The sequence below is a fragment of the Oncorhynchus kisutch genome, linkage group LG10 (genome assembly GCF_002021735.2).
Source record: "Oncorhynchus kisutch isolate 150728-3 linkage group LG10, Okis_V2, whole genome shotgun sequence".
Taxonomy (NCBI): domain Eukaryota; kingdom Metazoa; phylum Chordata; class Actinopteri; order Salmoniformes; family Salmonidae; genus Oncorhynchus; species Oncorhynchus kisutch.
Genome location: NC_034183.2, coordinates 68,084,098 through 68,107,659, shown reverse-complemented (window position 1 = coordinate 68,107,659; position 23,562 = coordinate 68,084,098). Strand labels below are relative to the sequence as shown.

General features: G+C 42.0%; 1 protein-coding gene across 5 annotated transcripts; it reads left to right on the top strand.

Moving 5' to 3' along the window:
* The first annotated feature begins 7,960 nt into the window (after nt 1–7,960).
* On the top strand, nt 7,961–22,802 carry LOC109893573 (pyridoxal-dependent decarboxylase domain-containing protein 1-like). Of its 5 annotated transcripts, none has more exons than XM_031834898.1 (24): nt 7,961–8,174; nt 9,595–9,671; nt 9,836–9,904; nt 10,049–10,129; nt 10,703–10,849; nt 10,928–11,117; nt 11,271–11,339; nt 14,033–14,111; nt 15,424–15,508; nt 15,608–15,656; nt 15,785–15,886; nt 16,093–16,218; nt 16,326–16,376; nt 17,047–17,127; nt 18,157–18,217; nt 18,427–18,497; nt 18,576–18,681; nt 18,856–19,027; nt 19,167–19,285; nt 19,405–19,526; nt 19,694–19,786; nt 19,890–19,986; nt 20,085–20,183; nt 20,321–22,802. In XM_031834898.1, the coding sequence occupies exons 2-24, from the start codon at nt 9,595–9,597 to the stop codon at nt 20,605–20,607; spliced, it is 2,433 nt and encodes an 810-aa protein (XP_031690758.1). In that variant the 5' UTR covers nt 7,961–8,174; the 3' UTR covers nt 20,608–22,802. The 5 variants fall into 5 exon arrangements, with proteins under 5 accessions (XP_031690758.1, XP_031690757.1, XP_031690759.1 ...); XM_031834897.1 differs by having other exon boundaries at nt 10,700–10,849; XM_031834899.1 differs by lacking the exon at nt 17,047–17,127 and adding an exon at nt 16,687–16,731 and having other exon boundaries at nt 10,700–10,849.
* Nucleotides 22,803–23,562: the final 760 nt, after the last annotated feature.

Genomic DNA, 23,562 nt, shown 5'->3' with positions numbered 1-23,562 from the left:
TATTTTGTAAGGGAAAGATTCTGAACACATTTGCAAGAGATACTTATACAGGGTCGTATACAGAGCTGTTCCTCTGACCTAGTCCGTGAATGGCTTTGCACTTTTTAGAAAGGGAATGTTTCTTCCCTATTTCAAGTGGCTCTCAGTCAGGTCCAAAATTATTGGCACCCTTGATAAAGATGAGCAAAACATACTAAATAATGCACATTTTGAGCTATATTGTCTGCTCCAAAGAAATTGAACATGATATAATTTTATACTAAGACAATTACTCAGAGAAAGAGATTTAGTTTAAAGCTAGAATCCTTAAATAACAAAGAGGTCAACCCACCACTTTTTTGGTAAAAATCTGAGGGAAGGGCCTGGAGAAATGTAACCATAACGGCACTGAGCCTTTTTCTCAAATGTTTTATGAGATTGGAGAACACATTGGGAGGGATCTTAGACTATTCCACTGGTTTTCAATGGGGTTCATGTCTGGAGCCTGAGATGGACATTGCAAAATGTTGATTTTGTGGTCAATTAACCATTTCTTTGTGGCTTTTGATGTGTGCTTGGGGTTATAGTCTTGCTGGAAGATCCACTTGCAGCTAGGTTTCAGCCTCCTAGCAGAGGCAACCACGTTTTTGGCTAAAATGTCCTGGTACTGGGTATAATTCATAATGTCGTTAACAAGGGCCCCAGGACCATTGGTAGCAACATTGCCCCATAACATGAAATATCCACCACCATATTTTACAGTAGGTATGTGGTTATTTTCTGCATATGCATTCTTTCTTTCCACGCAAAATCCAGCACTGGTGTGCATGGTTAAAGAGTTATATTCTCATGTCGTCCAGCAAATGTAAACGCCTGGAGTTTGTTAAATGGCATTGGCACTTGGATTTGAACCAGTGCTATGGTCAGATGACGTGAACATAGAGATCTTTTGCCACGCACACCAGTGGTGGGTTTTGCATTGAAATAAATATGCATATGCAGAAAATAACCCCATACCTACTTAAAATGTGGTAGTGGGTCTTTCATTTTATGGGGCTATTTTGCTTCTGCTGGTCCTGGGGGATTCACACTTCCTGGCCTCAAAATCAGGATTATTGCCAGTTGTCTTGTCCTGGTAGTTAATAGATCAATAGCTCACCCACCTGGTTTCCTAAGTCTGAATCAGTCCCTGATTAGCAGTGGTGTAAAAAGTACCCAATTTTCATACTTGAGTAAAAGTAAAGTGAAAGTCACCCAGTAAAATACTACTTGAGTAGTATTTGGTTTGAAATCTACTTTAAGTATCAAAAGTAAATTAAATTGCTAAAATATAGTACTTAATTATTAAACTTCAAGTATAAATAATTTTTAATTCCTTATATAAAGCAAATCAGACAGCGTCATTTTCCTTATTTTTTTAATAAATAGCCAGGGGCATGCTCCAACACTCAGACATCATTTCCAAACAAAGCATGTTTTTTGTGAGTCCTCCAGATCAGAGGCAGTAGGGATATTCTCTTGATAAGTGTGTGAATTAGACAATTTTCCTGTCCTGCTTTTGTGTTTCAGGGAAAATGTATGGAGTAAAAAGTACATAATTTTCTTTAGGAATGTAGTGAAGTCAAATTAAAAGTTGTAAAAAATATAAATAGTCAAGTAAAGTAAAGATACCCAAAAACACTAGTTAAGTAGTACTTGCAAGTATTTTTACTTAATAACTTTACACCACTGCTGATTAGAAGGAAAGTTACCCATCTATGATGGGCTCCCGTGTGGCACAGCGGTCTAAGGCACAGCATCTCAGTGCTGGAGGTGTTACTACAGACCATGGTTCGATTGGGCGGCACACAATTGGCCCAGCGTCATCCGGGTTTGGCCGGTGTAGGCCGTCATTGTAAATAAGAATTTGTTCTTAACGGTCTTGCCTAGTTAAATAAATACATTTGTGTCATAATCAGGAATTCCATGCTCTTGGTAGAAGTGAATGTGCTGTAGGTTATCTCCCAGTCTGGAGTGCATGTTTTGTCCATGTTCTGTGTAGAATGGCTCCTGCATCATGTGTGGTAGTTAGATAAAGATCAGACCTGAAAGAATGGGCTCAGTTTGAGGCTTGGCCAACCCATTTTGTTGTGGATATTAAGAAAGTATGTTTGTCCTCCATGACAGCATTGTGTTTTGTATTTATTTAGTAGGTTTTGCACTACAGTAGTTTGTTTCCTAACTAACTCCTCACTATAGTGCGGACCTCATAATAGCGTATACTGAAAGCAGGATGAATTGTCCAGAAGGTATCTGACAGTGCCGCAAACCTTTCCATGACACCCTAATGCAAACATTGGGGAAACCAATTACTGTATAGGCTGGATGAATGCTCCACAGAGATCTTAATTGGTTCTAGAATTATATGAATAGTAACCAATTTTATGGGATTCTACATGGAATTCTATGAAATGCACATCATCATCATTATAATTTCATAGCCGAGGCACAATGAACTTTTACTGTAGTTTAATTTAGGTTTAGAATGAGAAAGTAGTTACCTTTAATTCTATGTTAAGTTATGTGATTAATATAATTGTGCTACCCATACTCTGCCCTCGTTGTATTGGGATACAGTAAGGGTCTCTGATGGATGTCAATAGGTTTAAATTAGAGCAGGAAATTGAATAAGCTGCTTAAGTGTTGTTACATGCTGATGAGCAAAGACCATTACATAGATTCTATCAGACATTGCTGCTGGCATAGATTCATATTGATTTATATGTCACACGTGTTATTTGTCATTTGGAAACCAATGACTTGCTTTCCCTGATGAGATTTCCACCATCGTGTCCATCATGACTATTGAAAGCCATCTATTTGCCTAACTAACTGGTGATTCATTTTTAAATATCTTGTCTAAGCCTTTATATCTTTTCTGGCTCTTTGGCCAGACTTTTATCACATTTTAACAGGATGGGAAATACGTGAAAGGGAGGAGTTTTAGATAGTAGTTCCTTGAAATGAAATTGAAAGGGAAAAGGGGAATGAAAAGGGTAGATGAGAGAAGTTATTAAGAGATGACAGATGAGTGATGCATTTACTTGAAAAATACTGAAAGCAACTCCTGTATTTTAGATAAGAAATGAACTGAGCGTAACCTCCATAGTAAACAAATGTAATATTGTAAAAAAATATATACATTGTTAACATTGCAAGCTATGGTTGTGAATGCTTGCTTCATGGAGTATTTTAAGATCATATTTTCTTTCAAAATACTTTGAATTCTTGCTTGAATGCTTCTTAGTGTTGGGATGCCTTGAATTTGCAGAATGTCATCGTAGAGCATGATTAGTGCATGCTAGTATATTTTTTTTAAACAGACTCAAACTGTATTTTATGTCTTTAGACTGCTCTTTAGACTGCTCTGTCTTTCATAATAATTACACTTATTAATGCCCTTTATAAAACTGTACAGTCTAACCCTCTTCTTTATAATATGATAATATATGCCATTTATAAAGGCTACTGGTGGAAAACCCTTTCCATTCACTGACTCGTCGCCATTCATTCCTGTTCAGTAACATCCATTTGTTCTCTCTCTGCACTTTACGAACAGCCATTAAGTAAAATTAGCCTTCACTCTGTTTTTATTGCATGAGTTGTAATTGCTTAATAACAGATAGTCTGTCATTGTTAATGTTCTCTGGAACATGCAGTGATTAAGGCTGCTGCTCCGTTCACACGTTTTGTGTTTACTTATCTTCCCGAATCTATATTATATTTACTTCATCTACAAACATATAACATATTTGTTGGATATATGTTTTGAATATAGCTGCTACCACCCCCTACCTGCCTTTTTATTCTAAGTAATAATATTCACTATCTAATCGTCGTCTTCATAACAGACATCGATCCGGGCGTAGATTGTATCAAGAAGTAAAAAATGGGAGACTAGCGAATGCACATTTTATTTTTTTAATTGCTTGATATTTTGAGGGCTACTGTATTGTATAGAAATCAGGGGGTTGTTGGTTCTGTCTGGTATGAAACCAGAAACTCCCATGCTGGGCATGTACACTACTGTAGCTGCAGTGCCAAGAGGACTAGCCCTCTTTAGCCCTCTTGGCAGTGGTCGTAGTATGTGTATCACAGGGTTGCTACAATATGTTTATTGAACTCTGCGCTACATATACTCTGCAAGTATTATGATCAGTATTATTTCTAAAATGATCTATTGTGTATGTGTAGAAAATTATACAGAACTGTAGTTATTGTCTACAGAAATGCAAAGCCATGGCATGGTTGCTTGTATGGCACTTTTATTTTCAAGAAAATGGCTATTTACCTTGTCTGGTGAATGTGGTGGATTGGGTTGGCCCAAATTGGTATATCTACAAATAAATACATCATTTCAGGATTTTATTGCATGAGGTGATGCCTGTGCATCTCTGACTGTATATCTGCATTATATGTCAATAAGATGTACATACTCTTACAGGTACAGATACTGTAATTCTGAAATTGCTACAAATAAAGCTATTTTCAAGTCCTTTTTCTTTGCAGTTTTCATTTTCCATTCACTGTCTTTCAAACCTTTCCCACTTATATGCCTGTATTCTATTGACGTAATGAGAATGTTTAAACCTTCTGTATGTGCTCCGCCACTGGGCAAACCACTTTATTACTATTTTTCACCTTTTGTAAGGGATGCGTGCTGGTGGCAGGGAAGTCAGGCGCAGGAGATCGAACTTGGTATAAACGGAGCAGTTTAATAAGTGCTAAAAAAACTCCGAAAACCAAAATGTGCAAAATAATACAAGTGGGTACAAAACCCGTCGCACACCAGAACATTTATTGCACAATGCTTACAAACAAACAATTACCGACAAGGACAATAAGGGGGAACAGAGGGTTAAATACACAACATGTCATGAATGGGATTGGAACCAGGTGTGATACAAGACAAGACAAAAAACAAAGGAAAATGAAAAGAGGATCAGCGATGGCTAGAAGGTCGGCGTACCCGACCGCCGAACGCCGCCCGAACAAGGAGATGGACCAACTTCTGTGGAAGATGTGACACCTTTATTTAAAATAGATGTTTAAAACATGTTTACCTCCTCAATCTACACACAATACACCATAATGACAAAGCAAAAACAGTTTACAATTTTTTGCAAATGTATTACAAATAAAAAACTGAAATATCCTATTTACATAAGTATTCAGACCCTTTACTCAGTATTTTGTTGAAGCACTTTTGGCAGCGATTTCAGCCTTAGAGATGGTTGTCCTTCTGGAAGGTTCTCCCATCTCCACAGAGGAACTATGGAGCTCTGTCAGAGGGACCATCGGGTTCTTGTTCACCTCCCTGACCAAGGCCCTTTTCCCCTGATTGCTCAGTTTGGCTGGGCGGCCAGCTCTAGGGACAGTCTTGGTGGTTCCAAACTTCTTCCATTTAAGAATGATGGAGGCTACTGTGTTCTTTGGGACCTTCACTTCAATGCTTCATACATTTTTTGGTACCCTCCACCAGATCTGTGCCTCAACACAATCCTGTCTCGGAGCTCTACGGACGATTCCTTCAACCTCATGGCTTGGTTTTTGCTCTGACATGAACTGTCAACTGTGGGATCTTATATAAATAGGTGTGTGCCTTTCCAAATCAAGTTCAATCAATTAAATTTACCACAGGTGGACTCCAATCAGGTTGTAGAAACATCTCAAGAATGATTAATGGAAACGCACCTGAGCTCAGTTTCCAGTAAATAAGGTATCTGTTTTTATATGTAATACATTTTCTAATATTTCATTATGAGGTATTGTGTGTAGATTCATGAAGAAAAAATATATTTTATCCATTTTAGAATAAGGCTGTAACATAGCGAAATGTGGAAAAAGGGAAGGGGAAGGGGTCTGTATATACAAATGTATGTGGACACCCCATCAAATTAGTAGATTTGGCTTTTTCAGCCACACAGCCACGCAATCTCCATAGAAAATCATTGGCAGTAGAATGGCCTTACTGGTCAGTGACTTTCAACATGGAACAGTCATAAGATGCCACCTTTCCAACAAGTAAGTTTGTCAAATAAGTGCTGTTATTGTGAAATGGAAACGTTTAGGAGCAACAACTGGTCAGCCGTAAAGTGGTAGGCCACACACGCTCACAGAACGGGACCGCCGAGTGTTGAAGCGCGTAGTGCATAAAAATAATCTGTCCTAAGTTGCAATGCTCACTACCAAGTTCCAAACTGCCTATGGAAGCAATGTCAGCACAATAACTGTTCGTCAGGAACTTCATGAACTGAGTTTCCATGGCTGAGCAGCCGCACACAAGCCTAAGATCACCATGCGCAATGCCAAGCGTTGGCTGGAATGGTGTAAAGCTCGCCGCCATTGTACACTTGAGCAGTGGAGACGCGTTCTCTGGAGTGATGAATCACACTTCACCATCTGGCAGTCCAACAGAAGAATCTGGGTTTGGCGGATGCCAGGAGAATGCTACCTGCCCGAATGCATAGTGCCAACTGTAAAGTTTGGTGGAGGAATAATGGTCAGGGGCTATTTTTCATGGTTCGGGCTATGCCCCTTAGTTCCAGTGAAGGGAAATCTTACCGCTACAGCATACAATGACATTCTAGACGATTCTGTGCTTCCAACTTTGTGACAACAGTTTGGGGAATGCCCTTTCTGGTTTCAGCATGACAATGCCCCCATGCAGAAAGCGAGGTCCATACTGAAATGGTTTGTTGAGATCGGTGTAGAAGAACTTGACTGGCCTGCACAGAGCCCTGACCTCAACCCCATTGAACATCTTTGGGATGAATTGGAACACCAACTGCGAGCCAGGCCTAATCACCAACATCAGTGCCCGACCTCACTAATGCTCTTGTGGCTGAATGGAAGCAAGTCCCCGCAGCAATGTTCCAACATCTAGTGGAAAGCCTTCCCAGAAGAACAGAGGCTGTTCTTCTGGGAAGCAGCAAAGGGGGGACCAACTCATATTAATGCCCATGATTTTGGAATAAAATGTTCAACGAGCAGGTGTCCACATACTGTTGGTCATGTAGTGTACTTCTGGCACCTTCAAATGGGGGGACTTGATTCACAGTCCTTTCTAAACGGTAAAAAATATATTTATGAAAAAAACAAATAAATGATGACATTCTGTACTGTTGCCTCATGTTCCTTTTTTAAAATCTCAAATTCAAAATGCTGCAGTATAGAGCCAAATTAAAAGTTTCAGCATTACTGTCCAAATAATTATAGTAATATAATTACATCCATATTCATTATTAGTCATCGTCATCTATTCTAGGGTACTACCACTGAGATATAATAATAAGAACGTGTACTGCACTCTGGGAGAATCTCAATTGCATTTCTTTGATTCTTAACTTCTTCTTTCTCCTTTGACCTCATCCAATTGGGAGTGGTTTCCACGAGATAACACAAATCTGCTTGTTGGTCTTAATATAAGGTTAGGCATAAGGTTTTCTGTGTGGTTTTTAAAATTATTTTAAAATTTAACTAGGCAAGTCAGTTAAGAACAAGTTATTACTAACAATGACGGCCTACCAGGGAACAGTGGGTTAACCGGCTTGTTCAGGGCAGAACGACAGATTTTTGCCTTGTATCGAATCCCTGAGCTGACAACAATTTTTCAGTTATGGCCCAACACTCTAACCACTACCTGTTAAGGTTAGGTTTCAAATCAGATTTCAAGAAGATAAATTGTAAAATATATCAAATTTGGACTTTTTGGCTGTTTAATTCTCCCTCTGTTTGAATACATCCTACCTTCACTGAAATAATCACTTATGTCTATGATGGACTGGTGCATTATGCACTAGATGCCCTGCTTTCATCCAAATAGATCATTACTTCAATGAATGGAGGAATTAATTACTAGGCTATTTCAAAGTATTACAGGAGCCCAATTTAAAAATCCTGCACTCCACTGCCTGCTAATTAGCTAAGCACCTATCAGCCAATCAACATACACACAGCACCACATTGGTGGTGAAGCAAGCGTAGCGATACGTCAGCTCTGCCAGCGTGGAATACGGAGCGCCAGTCCAGGAAGTTAAAATTTACAGGAGTTATCGGGATAACGAAGCTGTTCAGCCGTCAATATTATACTATCCCCCACGTCCATACAGAGTGGATAGGCGGCGTATCCTTTTCTCAAGCCACCGCGTCACAAGGTAAGCACAAACGAGCTGTCAATCTTGGTGTGGTCCAAGTGGTAACGCTAGGCAAACTATGGCTAGCAATGCTAGTTAGGCTAGCAGCACCAACAGCGGTAAGCCAGCTGTCATTGCGAAGAATTACGGACTAGATTTATTTCCTTTATTCACGCAATGCAATGTGGCATTTAACCCTTGCATGTCCTTGTTTTTTCATGACTTATGTCGTCAATTAAGAAGCTGCCACTTTCCAATCATAAACGAGCGTATCGTGATGACGATGCTGCTAATTTGTTATGGATGGTCACGGATAACTGACTGACTAGCGCAGTTGCCGCGTTCAAAACATCTGTGAACTCTGAAATCTTCGACTTCAGCACGCCCAAGACAACTGAGAACGCGGGGGGGAACGAGCTCCGACTGGGAAAATCGTTTAAAACTACATTTCTGCTGCTGGTGTTTTAACATGTAGAAAGGTCAATAATCACCGCTTTCAAGCCGGGTTTCGAAACATGCTGAAATGTCCCTTTTCATATCAGCAATAAATAAAAATATACACTTTAGCAGTTTTGCACATACCCACAAGATGTGTGCTTCCAGTCGACGAACTACACTTTCCACAGTTACGATTACACACAGATATTTGGAGCATGCTATTTAGCATAGGTGGCCACCTATGTCTTCCGTAAACAAGTAATGCAAGTTGGCGATATGGCTGTGTAGTATTTTCATTTGATATGGAAAATACGTTCCTTGTTTCCAAAACCGTACGGCAAGCGATGCGTGTTATAGATCAAGCGTCAGGGCTCTTAAACTCCCCTGGTCAGAACATACTTCAGTAGGCAGCCAGAGTCATCATGATCAAGGATGTTATTTGTTGCTTAACAGACATTTGACTGAAAGACAAATATTTAGGCAGATCATAAATGTATTGACTGGCACATTGTAGAAGCAGAAAATCCGGTTTGATGAAATCAGCCAGGTAATCCAACTCTATCACATAACAGGTGTATCCATAACCACACCCATTATCATTTCAGACAAATTAGGGCCTTGAGGCACCACTGGTAATGAATAGAAGTTATAGTCAGACTGTATTTACTTTCAACTGCTTCTCCAGTTGCCTGGAATTGGCAATAACATGAGCTAGACTATGGTAGAGTCTGTTACATCATGCCAATGTCAATATTTGACTAATGTTAACAATTAGATTGACCTCTGTCACCTATACCTCTGATCTACCTCAATGTGCAGTCTAATAGGCGACAGAGGAGGGTAGAGGGAGGATTAGTGTTAAATATAAGTCTTTAGGGAGAGAGAGAACTGAAAGATGTGTTTTTAGCTAGCCTCTGGCAATGGCTCTGTCTAACCCTGAGATTGAATGAGGTATCCATCTGCTTTAGTGTCTTTTTGCTCAGTCTCTGACTTCTGACTGTAGATGATGGTCGACCCCACACTCGCTGAAATGGGCAAGAACCTCAATGAGGCCATGAAGATCTTGGAGGATGGCCGAAAGTAAGCTTTTATGAATTGGTGTTTGTTCATAAAGATGTATTGATGAGTATTACACTGGTTGTTAATGACACATCTCTTCGCACATACTGTATGTTAACACAAGTCAGATGCACACACCTGAAGGACTATCTGACTTGTTGGTTTTGTTGTTTGTTTCTCTCCAGGGCATCAGAACCGGATGCAGATAGACGACAGTTCAGCAGGAGTAGTATCCCTGGACCCCTACAGGGGGAGTGAGTACAGTAGATACCCCTGTTTCTCACTTTCAATCTAGTATCTTTCTGTCTCTCTCTCACACATACAAATGTGGATGTTATTTCACAGAAGCAATGAGTTCCCTCAAGCAACGCGTTGTGTGTTTTGTTCCAAACTTCCAGTGGGCAGGATGTGGCCAGTATACTCCAGCTGGTCCAGAATCTCATGCATGACGATGAAGAGGAAGATAAGCCAAGCCATCGGTAGGTCTGATATTAAAACACCACTACTGAGAGCATATGTCAGTTGGAAGGCCATCTTACAATTTTCTTATCAGTATAATAAGAATTTCCAAGTGAACAAAAATAAGTTGTTTATAATATCAATAAAAAATCTATCCGGTTGATTAAAGTTGCAACTGGGAGACACCTACAGAACAGAGGCAGAGAAAAGGTCTATCTGGCCTCTTGGAGACAAGCCCTTTATATTCTAATCAGACAGTACCAAGTGTTCTGTGAAAAACAGCCCAAGAGGCTTGTAAGGAAGTCATAATAAATTGCGGTGACATTGTCAGCTGCTACAGAATCACACCGTGTTTCACAGAATACAGTAATAATCAGTGTCCTTGTACCTCCAGTCTGGCGTCAATCACTATCAACAGAACCTTGCACAAACAGAACGTGAAAACATATAAATATGCTAAGCATTGTGTTAATCACTCTTCACTGTATATGAACTTTATTCATCTTAAATATTCCCAATACAATCAGTATAATACAGTTTATCAACATCACGTCTTTGACCTCACTTCCTGTGGGGGTCTTGTCCCCCAGCAGGATGCAGAATGTCGGAGAGCAGGGTCACATGGCGTTGCTAGGACACAGCCTAGCAGCCTACATCTCAGTGCTGGACAGGGAGAGACTCAGGAAGCTGATCACACGCATCGCGTCTGACACAACACTCTGGCTCTGCAGACTCTTCAGGTGTGTGGGTCTGTCTGTCGAGTGCATGTGTGTGCTTGTTCCTGGTGCATTGCAAATTGGATTTTGATGTCCTGCCAGGTATGAGAGTGGCTCAGCATACTACCATGAAGATGACAGAGAGGGCCTGCTGAAGGTGTGTCGCCTGGTCCTCAACACCCGCTATGAGGACTACTCCACAGAGGGCTACACCGTGCTCAACTCCAGACAGCCTGTGATTTACCAGAGTGCCACCTGCAGGCCTGGCCTGGGACAGCACCTCTGCAGCCAAGTAGGTGTAGAAGCAGGCATAGCAACGCATTGCTTGTTCTTACATGAAGACACACAGACAGGCCTTTTTGATGTTACTTTAGTTTTATAAGAGCAGATATTTCAGAAGTTATTCAATGTAGATTGAATTTAACAGAAATCCTCTCTTCCTCAGCTGGGTCTGCCTCTGTCCAGCCTGTGTACCGTCCCCTGTAACACCATGTTTGGATCCCAGCACCAAATGGTACATCAGCCTCATTTTAGATAGGGCTCATACTTTTGGTAGTGTACATTATATGTGGACAACTCATTCCAAAATGATGGGCATTAATATCGAGTTGGTCCCCCCACTTTGCTCCTAAAACAGCCTCTACTCTTCTGGGAAGGCTTTCCATTAGATATTGGAACTTTGCTCTGGGGACTTGCTTCCATTCAGCCACAAGCGCATTAGTGAGGTTGGACTCTGATATTGGGCCTGGCTCGCAGTTGGTGTTCGATGGAGTTGAGGTCAGGGCTCTGTGCAGGCCAGTCAAGTTCTTCCACACCGATCTCGACAAACCATTTCTGTATGGACCTCGCTTTCTGCATGGGGGCATTGTCATGCTGAAACAGGAAAGGGCCTTCCCCAAACTGTTGTCACAAAGTTGGAAGCACAGAATCGTCTAGAATGTCATTGTATGCTGTAGCGGTAAGATTTCCCTTCACTGGAACTAAGGGGCATAGCCCGAACCATTAAAAAAATAGCCCCTGACCAATGTTCCTCCTCCACCAAACTTTACAGTTGGCACTATGCATTGGGGCAGGTAGTGTTCTCCTGGCATCCTCCAACCCCAGATTTGTCCGTCGGACTGCCAGATGGTGAAGCGTGATTCATCACTCAAGAGAAGGCGGCGAGCTTTACACCACTCCAGCTGACGCTTGGCATTGCGCATGGTGATCTTAGGCTTGTGTGCGGCTGCTCAGCTATGGAAACCCATTTCATGAAGTTCCTGACAAACAGTTATTGTGCTGACATTCCATCCAGAGGCAGTTTGTAACTTGGTAGTGTGTGTTGCAACCGAGGACGGATAATTTTTACACACTTCAACACTGCTAGTCCCGTTCTGTGAGCTTGTGGGGCCTACCACTCCACGGCTGAGCTGTTGTTGCTTCTAGACATTTCTACTTCACAATAACAGCACTTACAATTGACCGGGGTAGCTCTAGCAGGGCAGAAATTTTACAAACTGACTTGTTGGAAAGGTGGCAACCCATGACGGTGCCACGTTGAAAGTCGCTGAGCTTGATTTTATACACCTGCCAGCAAAAATAGCCTAATCCACTAGTTTGAAGAGGTGTCCACATCCTTTGTGTGTGTATGCATGCATGTATGTATGTGTATATATACATACGTGTATCTATATCTACTCAGCAAAAAAAGAAACGTCCTCTCACTGTCAACTGTTTATTTTCAGCAAACTTAACGTGTAAGTATTTGTATGAACATAACAAGATTCAACAACTGAGACATAAACTGAACAAGTTCACAGACGTGACTAACAGAAAGAAATGCAATAATGTGTCCTTGAACAACGGGGGGGTCAAAATCAGTATATGGTGTTGCCACCAGCACTGCAGTACTTAATGCAGCATCCTCCTCATGGACTACACCTGATTTGCCAGTTCTTGCTGTGGGATGTTACCCCACTCTTCCACCAAGGTACCTGCAAGTTCCCGGACATTTCTGGGGGGAATGGCCCCAGCCCTCCAATCCAACAGGTCCCAGACGTGCTCAATGGGATTGAGATCCGGGCTCTTTGCTGGCCATGGCAGAACACTTACATTCCTGTCTTGCAGGAAATCACGCACAGAATGAGCAGTATGGCTGGTGGCATTGTCATGCTGGAGGGTCATGTCAGGATGAGCCTGCAGGAAAGGTAAAACATGAGGGAGGAGGATGTCTTCCCTGTAACGTACAGCGTTGAGTTTGCCTGCAATAACAACAAGCTCAGTCTGATGATAATGTGACACACCTCCCCAGACCATGAGGGACCTTCCACCTCCAAATCGGTCCCGCTCCAGAGTACAGGCCTCGGGGTAACACTCATTCCTTCGATGATGAATACAAATCCGACCATCACCTCTGGTGAGACAAAACCACGACTCGTCACGGAAGAGCACTTTTTTCCAGTCCTGTCTGGTCCAGTGACAGTGGGTTTGTGACCATAGGTGATGGTGATGTCTGGTGAGGACCTGCCTTACAACAGGCCTACAAGCCCTCAGTCCAGCCTCTCTCACCCTATTGGGAACAGTCAAAGTACTGATGGAGGTGTTGTGTGTTCCTGGTGTAACCCGGGCAGTTGTTGTTGCCGTCCTGTACCTGTCCCGCAGGTGTGATGTTAGGATGTACTGATCCTGTTCAGGTGTTGTTACATGTGGTATGCCACTGTCTCCCTGTAGCGCTGTCTTAGGCGTCGCACAGTACGGACATTGCAATTTATTTTCCTGGCCACATCTGCAGTCCTCATGCCTCCTTGCAGCATGCGTAAGGCACATTCACGCAGATGAGCAGGGACCCTGGGCATATTTCTTTTATTTTTCAGAGTCAGTAGAAAGGCCTCTTTAGTGTCCTAGGTTTTCATAACTGTGACCTTAATTGCCTACCTTCTGTAAGCTGTTAGTGTCTTAACGACTGTTCCACAGGTGCATGTTCATTAATTGTTTATGGTTCATTGAACAAGCATGGGAAACGGTATTTAAACAATGAAGATCTGTGAAGTTATTTGGATTTTTACGAATTATCTTTGAAAGACAGGTTCCTGAAAAAGGGACGTTTCTTTTTTTTGTTGAGTTTATGCATTTAGTACACTGGGATGCCTGTATGCGTACTACCTACCATACTACCCTGATCTTTAAATGGAAAACAATATGTCTCCCTGGGTGTTTTGCTGTTTGTAGGACATTGCGTTGCTGGACAAGCTGATTAGAGAGGATGTGGAGACTGGGAAGCTTCCATTGCTGTTGATTGCCAATGCTGGTCAGTGGGGAATTTTATCACCTTTTTAATACAAGAAATGGCTAAGAACACGCATCTACTCTTTAAGTGTTTTATTTTCTCCAAGGTAGTGTGCTTATTGAAAAACCTAGCATGGTGACAGTTTTTTAAAATGTAATTTAACCTTTATTTAACTAGTCAAGTCAGTTAAGAACAAATGTATTATCTACAATGACGGCCTACCAAAAGGCCTCCTGCTGGGACAAAAAGTATGTACAGTGGGGCAAAAGTATTTAGTCAGCCACCAATTGTGCAAGTTCTCCCACTTAAAAAGATGAGAGGCCTGTAATTTTTATCATAGGTACACTTCAACTATGACAGACAAAATGAGGATAAAAAAAATTTTTCTCCAGAAAATGACATTGTAGGATTTTTAATGAATATATTTGCAAATTATGGTGGGAAAAAAACTTTTGTTATTGACAAAATACTTAATCTCGATACTTTGTTATATACCCTTTGTTGGCAATGACAGAGGTCAATTGTTTTCTGTAAGTCTTCACAAGGTTTTCACACACTGTTGCTGGTATTTTGGCCCATTCCTCCATGCAGATCTCCTCTAGATCAGTGAGTTTTGGGGCTGTTGCTGGGCAACACAGACTTTCAACTCCCTCCAAAGATTATCTATGGGGTTGAGATCTGGAGACTGGCTAGGCCACTCCAGGACCATGAAATGCTTCTTACGAAGCCATTCCTTCGTTGTGTTTGGGATCATTGTCATGCTGAAAGACCCAGCCATGTTTCATCTTCAATGCCCTTGCTGATGGAAGGAGGATTTCACTCAAAATACAGGTAACAGGTGGAGGACAGGGGAGCCTCTTAAAGAAGTTACAGGTCTGTGAGATCCAGAAATCTTGCTTGTTTGTAGGTGACCAAATACTTATTTTCCACCATAATTTGCACATAAATTCCTACAATGTGATTTTCAGGATTTTTTTTTCTTCATAGTTGAAGTGTACCTATGATGAAAATAACAGGCCTCATATTTTTAAGTGGGAGAACTTGCACAATTGGTGGCTGACTAAATACTTGTTTGCCCCACTGTATGTACGTGTTCACACATCATGACAATGCAACACGGAGACCTAAGACGACAACACAACATGGTAGCAACACACACAGTTTTACACTCTAAAGTGAAACAATGTTTACCCCTTGACCAACCAGGATGTTATTGTATGACTTACCTGGTTGATTTAACCTTTATTTGACATGTCAGTCCCTCTATCACTGACATATTGACCAAGACGTACTGCAGAGTGACTCAGAGCGTACTCACTGCCTGTCTTCCCAGGCACCCCTGGGGCGGGACACACAGACAAGCTGGGCCGTCTAAAGGAGCTGTGTGAACAGTATGGCATGTGGCTCCACATAGAAGGGTGGGTAACAACATTACGCATACTTGTAATATGTTTTTAACCAACCATATTGGAGGGGTTTGTAAATGCTTTATAACTGCCTGGTCTTTTCTGTCTCAGGGTCAACTTGGCCACCCTGGCTCTGTGGGAGGTCTCATCCCCCGTTACGGTACGTATTGGATATGCTCTCCCATTCTGTGACCCTCAGAACTCTAAATGAATACACTGTAAGATGCCTGTATAGTACGGTAATGTAATATGTTTACTATGTATCTTTGCACCCTCCCCTGTCCCCAGGCGGCCACCAGGAGTGACAGTATGACCCTGACCCTGGGTCCGTGGCTGGGCCTGCCTGCTGTCCCAGCTGTCACCCTCTACAGACACGAGGACCCAGCCCTGGTACGCTTTCTCCTTCCTGTTCTCTTCTTTGGTATCCCCTCTTAACTCTCTCCCTGTCTGTAGCTGTAGGGCCTTTAAACTTGCATCCTTCCTTCCTGCCTCCCTGGAAGTTACTAGAGATCTGATATGACTGGATTGGTGAAAGCTATGTGGTGGAATCTTTGCTTTCACCTATCCATTTGAGTTCTCTCTCTCTCTCGTCTTAGTCTCTGGCAGCTGGTTTGACCTCCAGTCAGCCAGTAGAGAAGCTGCGTGCCCTGCCTCTCTGGCTCTCCCTGCAGTACCTGGGCCATGATGGGATAGTGGAGAAAATTAGGCACGCTGTAGAGCTCGTAAGTACCTTGGGTTAGTAATTACCATGTAGGTTAGCGATCTGTATTCATTTCTATCACCTTACTACTAACAAACTGACCTGTGTTGTATCTCTTTTTGTCTGTAGAGCCAACAGCTTCTGGAGAAACTGAAGACTCTGGCTTCCATAAAGACTTCAGTAGGTCCACAACTTGCTGTTTAACTATCTATTACTATTAATGTGTGTGGAAAGCATTTATGCATTGAGGCTGTTCTAAGCAGTCATAAGCTGTTTATTGTATTTAATAACGCACTATGGGTGTTAACGAAAGGCACTATAAAGCCATTACACATAGGTGAGTCATGATGAAGGCCCCCAATATATGAGCTTTTGCTTGTTAAGTTTTAAGATACGATAACTTAAGAAAACAATCATAAGATCACATCCCAGCTAACACACAACACACATTTATAAAGATGCGGGCGTCTGACGTCTGTTTTGTCATCAGGATGAGCTTGACTCTGAGATCTCTTTCGTCGATGCTTTGACTATGGTAAAGAAAAAGCACTGAGCCTCGCTAACAGAGACCTCTGTCATACTGTCGCTAAACAAAGACCTTGTTCACAGGCATCAGCTCTGAGCAGATGGTGAGCTTTATATAATCTGAAACAGAGTGTGAATATGATTTACACATGTAGACGATATAGAGATCCTTGGAACGTTGCAGTAACTGCTGAAGCTGATCTGGTGAACAAGTAGTGTGGGTCTGGTTACTGTGTTGATGGTGGCTTTGAGTACCGTTTGTTGTTGTGAAGTGTGTGTGTGTGTATACTGTAGATAGTGAGCTGTTGGGTTGCCTTGGTTACAGGGTGTGGTGTCTCTCTCTCGGATCCCGCCGATCTCAGGGGGCTCTCTACGGGACTTGCTGGGCTCTCTCATTCTGTCTATTGTAGGTGGGACCAACCCTCTTTTCCCTGCCTGCTCCCCCCTTTCTTTCTCTGTTTCACTCCATACCTGACCATGTTTGTCCACCTGAATGCCCTGAAAGGCAGTGTTTGAGACACCGCTCAAATCGAGGGCACTCATTTGCTAAAACTGCAATCAGTCCACTCCTGGTTCCTGTCCAATCATCACTACAGGCATGTTTTAGGCACAGCAGAGAATGTCCTGCCCCCCCCCCACCACCACCACGTCTTCACAGAATCCTGATGACTCTAAAGTTTAACTTTGGCCCAGGCGTCATCAGATGGACCTCACTGTGTTTACATAACTACCCTGTACAACCGCCAACCGGGGTGGCAGGGTAGCCTAGTGGTTAGAGCGTTGGACTAGTAACCGGAAGGTTGCAAGTTCAAATCCCCAAGCTGACAAGGTACACTGTTCCTAGGTCGTCATTGAAAATAAGAATTTGTTCTTAACTGACTTGCCTAGTTAAATAAAGGTTTAAAAAAAGTCAATCCTGCTATGGGTACTGGGTACATACATACCTTACTGTGAATTGTTAGAGGTGGGGAGAAATTACCAGGAGGAAAGAGTAGTGTCTTTTCTGTGCTGGGATTTTCTCCAAAACTAACATTTACCCGACTCAATGATTTATGTACAAAGTATACACAGTACATACAATATAATGGTCAGTTGTGGATTTGTCGTAGGTTGTAAGAGTTAATCATGTAAAATGTCCATGGAAAACACAGACATGTCCATTGTGAATGGAAGTCATAGGCATTGACATTTATGCCCAAACATTTTACTTTTTTTAAAGCTGCATGATTTAACAATCTCCGTGACCGCTCAAACAGAGGATGTGTGTCACAAACCCAGGCATCTCCATAGCATCACATCACACAGGTTCTCCAGCCCATTCTCACACAGTACACCTGTTTGCATGTTAATGACGACAGTTTTTTAAAGATCAAATGTTATGATCCTGGATGTGTGGAACCTCACCTGTGTGTCTCTTACCTTTCCTGTGCTGCAGGTGGAGGATGAGCTCAACTCTCCAGTAGTAGTGTTCAGGTTCTCCCAGGAGACCAGTGCAGGTGAGTGGTTAACATTACTCTTCCTGTTCCAACAAATTTTCCTCAACTAACCAGGAACTCTTACTCAGCTGCATCCAACTTACTTTAGATGCAATGTGTGCATTCAAATGATGTAATAATGCATTCAAATGAGTTTCATGTAAATGTACTATGGGTTTGAATTTGGCATGTTATATGTAATAGGTCATAATGCTATGCCCTCTACTCAGAATCCAGTGGTGGTTCTGTGGAGGGCTACTTTGCTGGAGAGAGAGAAGTGCTAGATTCCCTCAACAGATGGGTGAGCATTTGTATACATGTGTAATGGGTGAGACCATGTTGGTTGGTTGGTTGGTTGATTGATTGTGTCTGCCTGTAGCTGTGTGAGCGGTTGGCACAGCTGGTGCCCTCCAGCGGGGTAGACATAGTGGAGTTGGAGGACGAGGGCACCTGTGTCCGCTTCACCCCTCTTATGACCGCCGCAGGTAACACACACACACGGACACACACACACACACACACATCATAAAGAAAGGCACACACTCACCTGTACAGTTAATGAAGAACACCTGATCATCATCAGTCAGGCACAACTCTCCTTTTGTTGACCCTTTAGCTGTTGACCTCTGAACTCTGCCCTCTGACCTGTTCCCTCCCAGCCCTGGGGACCCAGAGGTGTGATGTGGATCTGCTGGTGGAGCGGTTGATTGAGCTGATTCCTGTGCTGAACTGTACGCTGCGTCTCAGACTGGACTTCAGAGAGGAGGTATACCGCCACTCTGCCCTCAGTTACATAGAGGACCTCAACTGGCCTGGCCTGGGAGCCGTCAGGTAGGAATATACTGTTATTCATTCAGTATTTGTATCATTAGTAGCATTTTACCATGCCATTTCATAGTAAATACCTAGTCATTTCTGTACAGTAAAATTATGTACAACTTGTCCACAAAATGATTGTGTATCCACTCAGGTATGAGCCGAGGATTGAGGAGCTGAACGACAGTAAAAGAAAGCTGGAGGTGGAGAAGATCAACAGTGAGCTGCTGGTGAAACTACAGGAACTGGATGCAGACCTCATCTTCTCCACCGGTCAGTACTGTGCCTGTCCACAGCACAGAGCTCCTTTTATCACATCTGACACTCAAGGTTTCATTCTTCATTCTGATTCTGCCTGCTTTACCTCTTAACTTCTCTCCCTCCATCCTCAGGCCTGGAGTTCGGACCCGAGAAGGACTGCATATTTATTGGCATGGCAACGGAGGACCTAGACGTGGCAGAGCTAGTGGATACGATAGCCGCCCTGGGGAGGGACATAGAGGAAAACGGCAGGGTAACGCTATCTCCTTCTACTCTGTTTACCTACAGTCTGTCACTTCCTCCAACATGGCTGGTACTTCCAGATTATATAGATTTTTGATGATAAAATATAATAATCTATGCAATACTACAATTGCATAGATTGAGTTGTAAATTACTTCTGTCCCATCTTGTCACTAGCTATTAGAGAACATGACAGAGGTGGTGAGGAAAGGCATCCAGGAGGCAGAGCTCCAGCTCCAGAAAGACAACCAGGACAAACTCATGGAGGAGGTGTGTGTGCGCGTGTTTTTGTATGACATTAATCAATGCTTTGTATACATGCACATTTTATGGACTGATTTGTATTAAAAGAAATGCATCATATCTCTCTCAGGGTGTGTTGAGACAGATTCCTCTGGTCGGCTCCGTGTTGAACTGGTTCTCTCCGTTCCAGAGCACTGTGAAGGGCAGAACCTTTAACCTGGCTGCAGGTACACAACTGTGTGTGTGTGTGTGTGTGTGTGCCTGCTCATAGGTTGCTGCTGTACATCTGCATTCCGATGGTATATTAAGTGACTGTTTCCCATAGGTTCCCTGGACTCCACAGAACCCACCTACTCCATGAAGGCCCAGACAGGTGGGCTGGCGTCGCCAGAAACCCCTACCTCCTCTGCCAAGAGACTGCCAGGTATGGTCTCACAGAATCTATAGATGGGATATTCTTGTTCTTTCGCAGTCATTCTCTTTTAAAATCAAGGGACATATTTTATTTATAAAAAATACTGGAAATCTTAGACTACTCTTCTCTTTTTCCTCCACTTGCAGGACAGAGGCTGTTCCGGCGCGACGGTGCGGGTGGCTCTGACTCCCACAGTGAGACCAGCTCCGTGGGCCAGGCTGAGGATCTCTCCAGGGAGAGGTTCCCACAACCCACCACACCCACCCCACCTTCCCCTGTCCCAGACGAGGCGGTTTCCGTGGTCCCTGAGAGCCCAGAGACCCCCCAGAGACCCCCCACGCAGGAGAACGGCGAGGTGGGTACACAGGAAGGGGAAGAGGAGGAGAGAGAGCCTGTGGGCCAGGAGGCACCAGTGGAGGAGACGGGCAGATAGGACAGCCCCCAGAGCAGGGTTATTTGAAACCAGCTCTGAAAGGTTCCAGGCCAGTCCAGCAGGTGTTGCGGAGCAGGGATTCATTCCATTCTCAAATAATTCTCCCTTGCATCTTTTCTTGACAACTGTTATACATCTAAAGGGACTGGAAACTGTGGTGAGAGATAATTAGACAGCGACGGCTTCACTTAGCCTACCAGAAGGGTAGGGAGTGCTTTTGTCATTTTATCTCTATTCTTTCTTTCCAGTCCCTTGATGACTGGGAGGGGTCAAGGACAAAGGGAAGGAACCAGGATTTCAGAATGGAATCCAGCCTTAGTCTCTAGGGTTGTGTCTGAGGACTCAATCATTGTGGGTTAATAAATAATTATGTAGGACCTAAGAACTCCGGTCAAGCAGGAACTACACCTGAGGCAGGGAGTCAAAGGTGAAGGGTCGTCTGAGGACTTCCTGGTTCATGGCCTCCACTACTTCAGTCGGTCTTGTCATGGCCCGTAGGTAAAACAGCTTATATGCAAGCCAAGTAACGTGTGACTAACACTGGAAATAAAACCATTTTATTTTGTATGTTATGTATGCACACCTATTTCTACCCACTCAATCACCATCATGATCAGTAAAACCAGATCTATATAGAGGGAAATGTAGTAGAAAAATGAAAGCATACTGTGATATGAATTGAACAAGAGAATACACACACCCACCTGCTTCTGTGCACTACCCCAATAGACCCTCCACGGTTTGTCAAACACCCTCCTGTTAATTTTTGCACATACTTCAGTCTGATTGGTGGATGTTTTTTTACAATATAAATGTATGTTTTTAATAATATGACCAATGGGGCTAACATTTCCTTACATTCACAAGCAAAGTCTTGCTTTACATGCATTCTGAGGATTTTTTTTTTTTCTTTGCCAAAAAATATAGTGGCTGTAAGTTATGTTGATGTTTCCTGTGAGAAAGACATACTGTAGCTATTATAATGCCTAGACTGATGATAGCATATTTGCAGGTTAAAGGATTTGGTTTTGATGCAGGGTTGTTTAAAAAAAAATATATATATTCCATTTGTTCTGTCCATTATTATTACTACTGCACTACCTTATGTAATGTTGCACATAGTATGTGTTAATCAACCTTTTTCAATGCATTTTATTTTTTAATTCTCAAAATAAGTCTATAATTTGTTACAATAACTAGTTTGATGAATTATGATTCCTAACTTGAAATGATACAACTATTTGTATCATTCCATTACAATCTCTTTGATTTTGCATACCTTTTCTCTAAGCCCTTTGACAAGGATCCAGTTTTATGTTCCTTCCATACCATTTAACTTCTCTCTTTTGAAGACATCTAGAGAATTGAACTATTCTCGACCTACAGCTCTAAGGGGGTTTACGACATGTTTTGTACACAGTTGTAATTATTGAAATGATAGGTGTTACATTCTTGTTGTCCAATCATATTTCTGCTATGTAGTCATACAAATTGGGAGAACTTTAATGACCTAGGGTGTCAGTAGACTATTGACATTACAATGACTTTCAAATGTGATGAATCATTTGCTTATAAAACTACTTTTGTATCCACTGTACAACACTGTCCCATTTTTATATCCAAAGCAGACAGAATGGAATGAGCTTATACTTAAGAAAAACTTAATTTAGGATGTGCACTTAACTTGAAAATACAACTGTAATTGTTGTCTTCTGAATTGATACTATAAAGATGATCTTGGTTCACTGTACGTACTCTGATATACAACAAATGGAAATGATATCTGTTTAATGTCATAAGGCTTTGTTATTATGTCTTTATCACCTTTATTGAGGACATTGTTTCATGTTCATTAAACATGTCTGTACATGTTACTTTTTATTCCGCTCATAATCAGCAATTCTGGTGCAATAATCTGCTCATAGCAAAGAGAGAAATAACATATTTAATGTTGAACTGGGAGCGTTACTTTTGATACACCATTAATTTAGTTTTCTGAAGTGAAAATATTTAATAGATTAATGTTTTAAGGACATAGGTGGTTGAAGTACCTACTGCACTAATCTCATTGAAGTTCAATGCCTGTTTCTCAAAGATGTCTGGAAAAAAACACTGGTCAAATGTAATTTCATGGGATGGAAAGAGGGATGTATTGAAGAATCCAATCAGCTTTATTAAAACATAATCTAAAACAGTTTTGTGTCATCAATCATTTGCAGGGACTCTTGAATTTACAAGTCAAAGGTGTTAATCAAATTGTTAGTTACCAGTAATTCCACAGTCAACATCATTGAAATCCTGATTTAGTACCAATGTCAGGTTGATGTGTTTATCCCTGTCAGAAATAACCAATAGAATTAGTATGGGGAATTTAAGAACCCAAATACACACTGCAATGCTCACACTTTCCTGAATGTTATTTTGCCCTGCTTTCGTTGATGCGCCGTTTTGTGCTGCTGGACATTGTCTTCCCCTAGTGGCAAAATTAGTACTTTGCACCAAGGCCTCAGCTGAACCTCAGCAGTGTCCATACAGAACTAAATTATAAACGCAACATGCCGTGTTGGTCCCATGTTTCATGAGCTGAAATAAAAGATCCCACAAATTATCCATACGCATAAAAAGCTTAACTCAAGTGTTGTGCACAACATTTATTTACATCCGTTAGTGGGTATTTCTCATTTGCCAAGATAATCCAGCCACTTGACATATCAAGAAGTATGAGTATTTCTGTCTGTATTAAAGCCCTTTTGTTGGGGAAAAACTCATTCTGGTTGGCTTGGCCTGGCTCCCCAGTCACGTTAAATCCATAGATTAGGGCCTAACGAATGTATTTCAATTGACTGATTTCCTTCTATGAACAGTAACTCAGTAAACACGTTGAATTTGTTGCATTTTCAGTATGGTTCACGTTTATTTCAATGGGAATGAAAATGAACTAAACTTGCATATGTT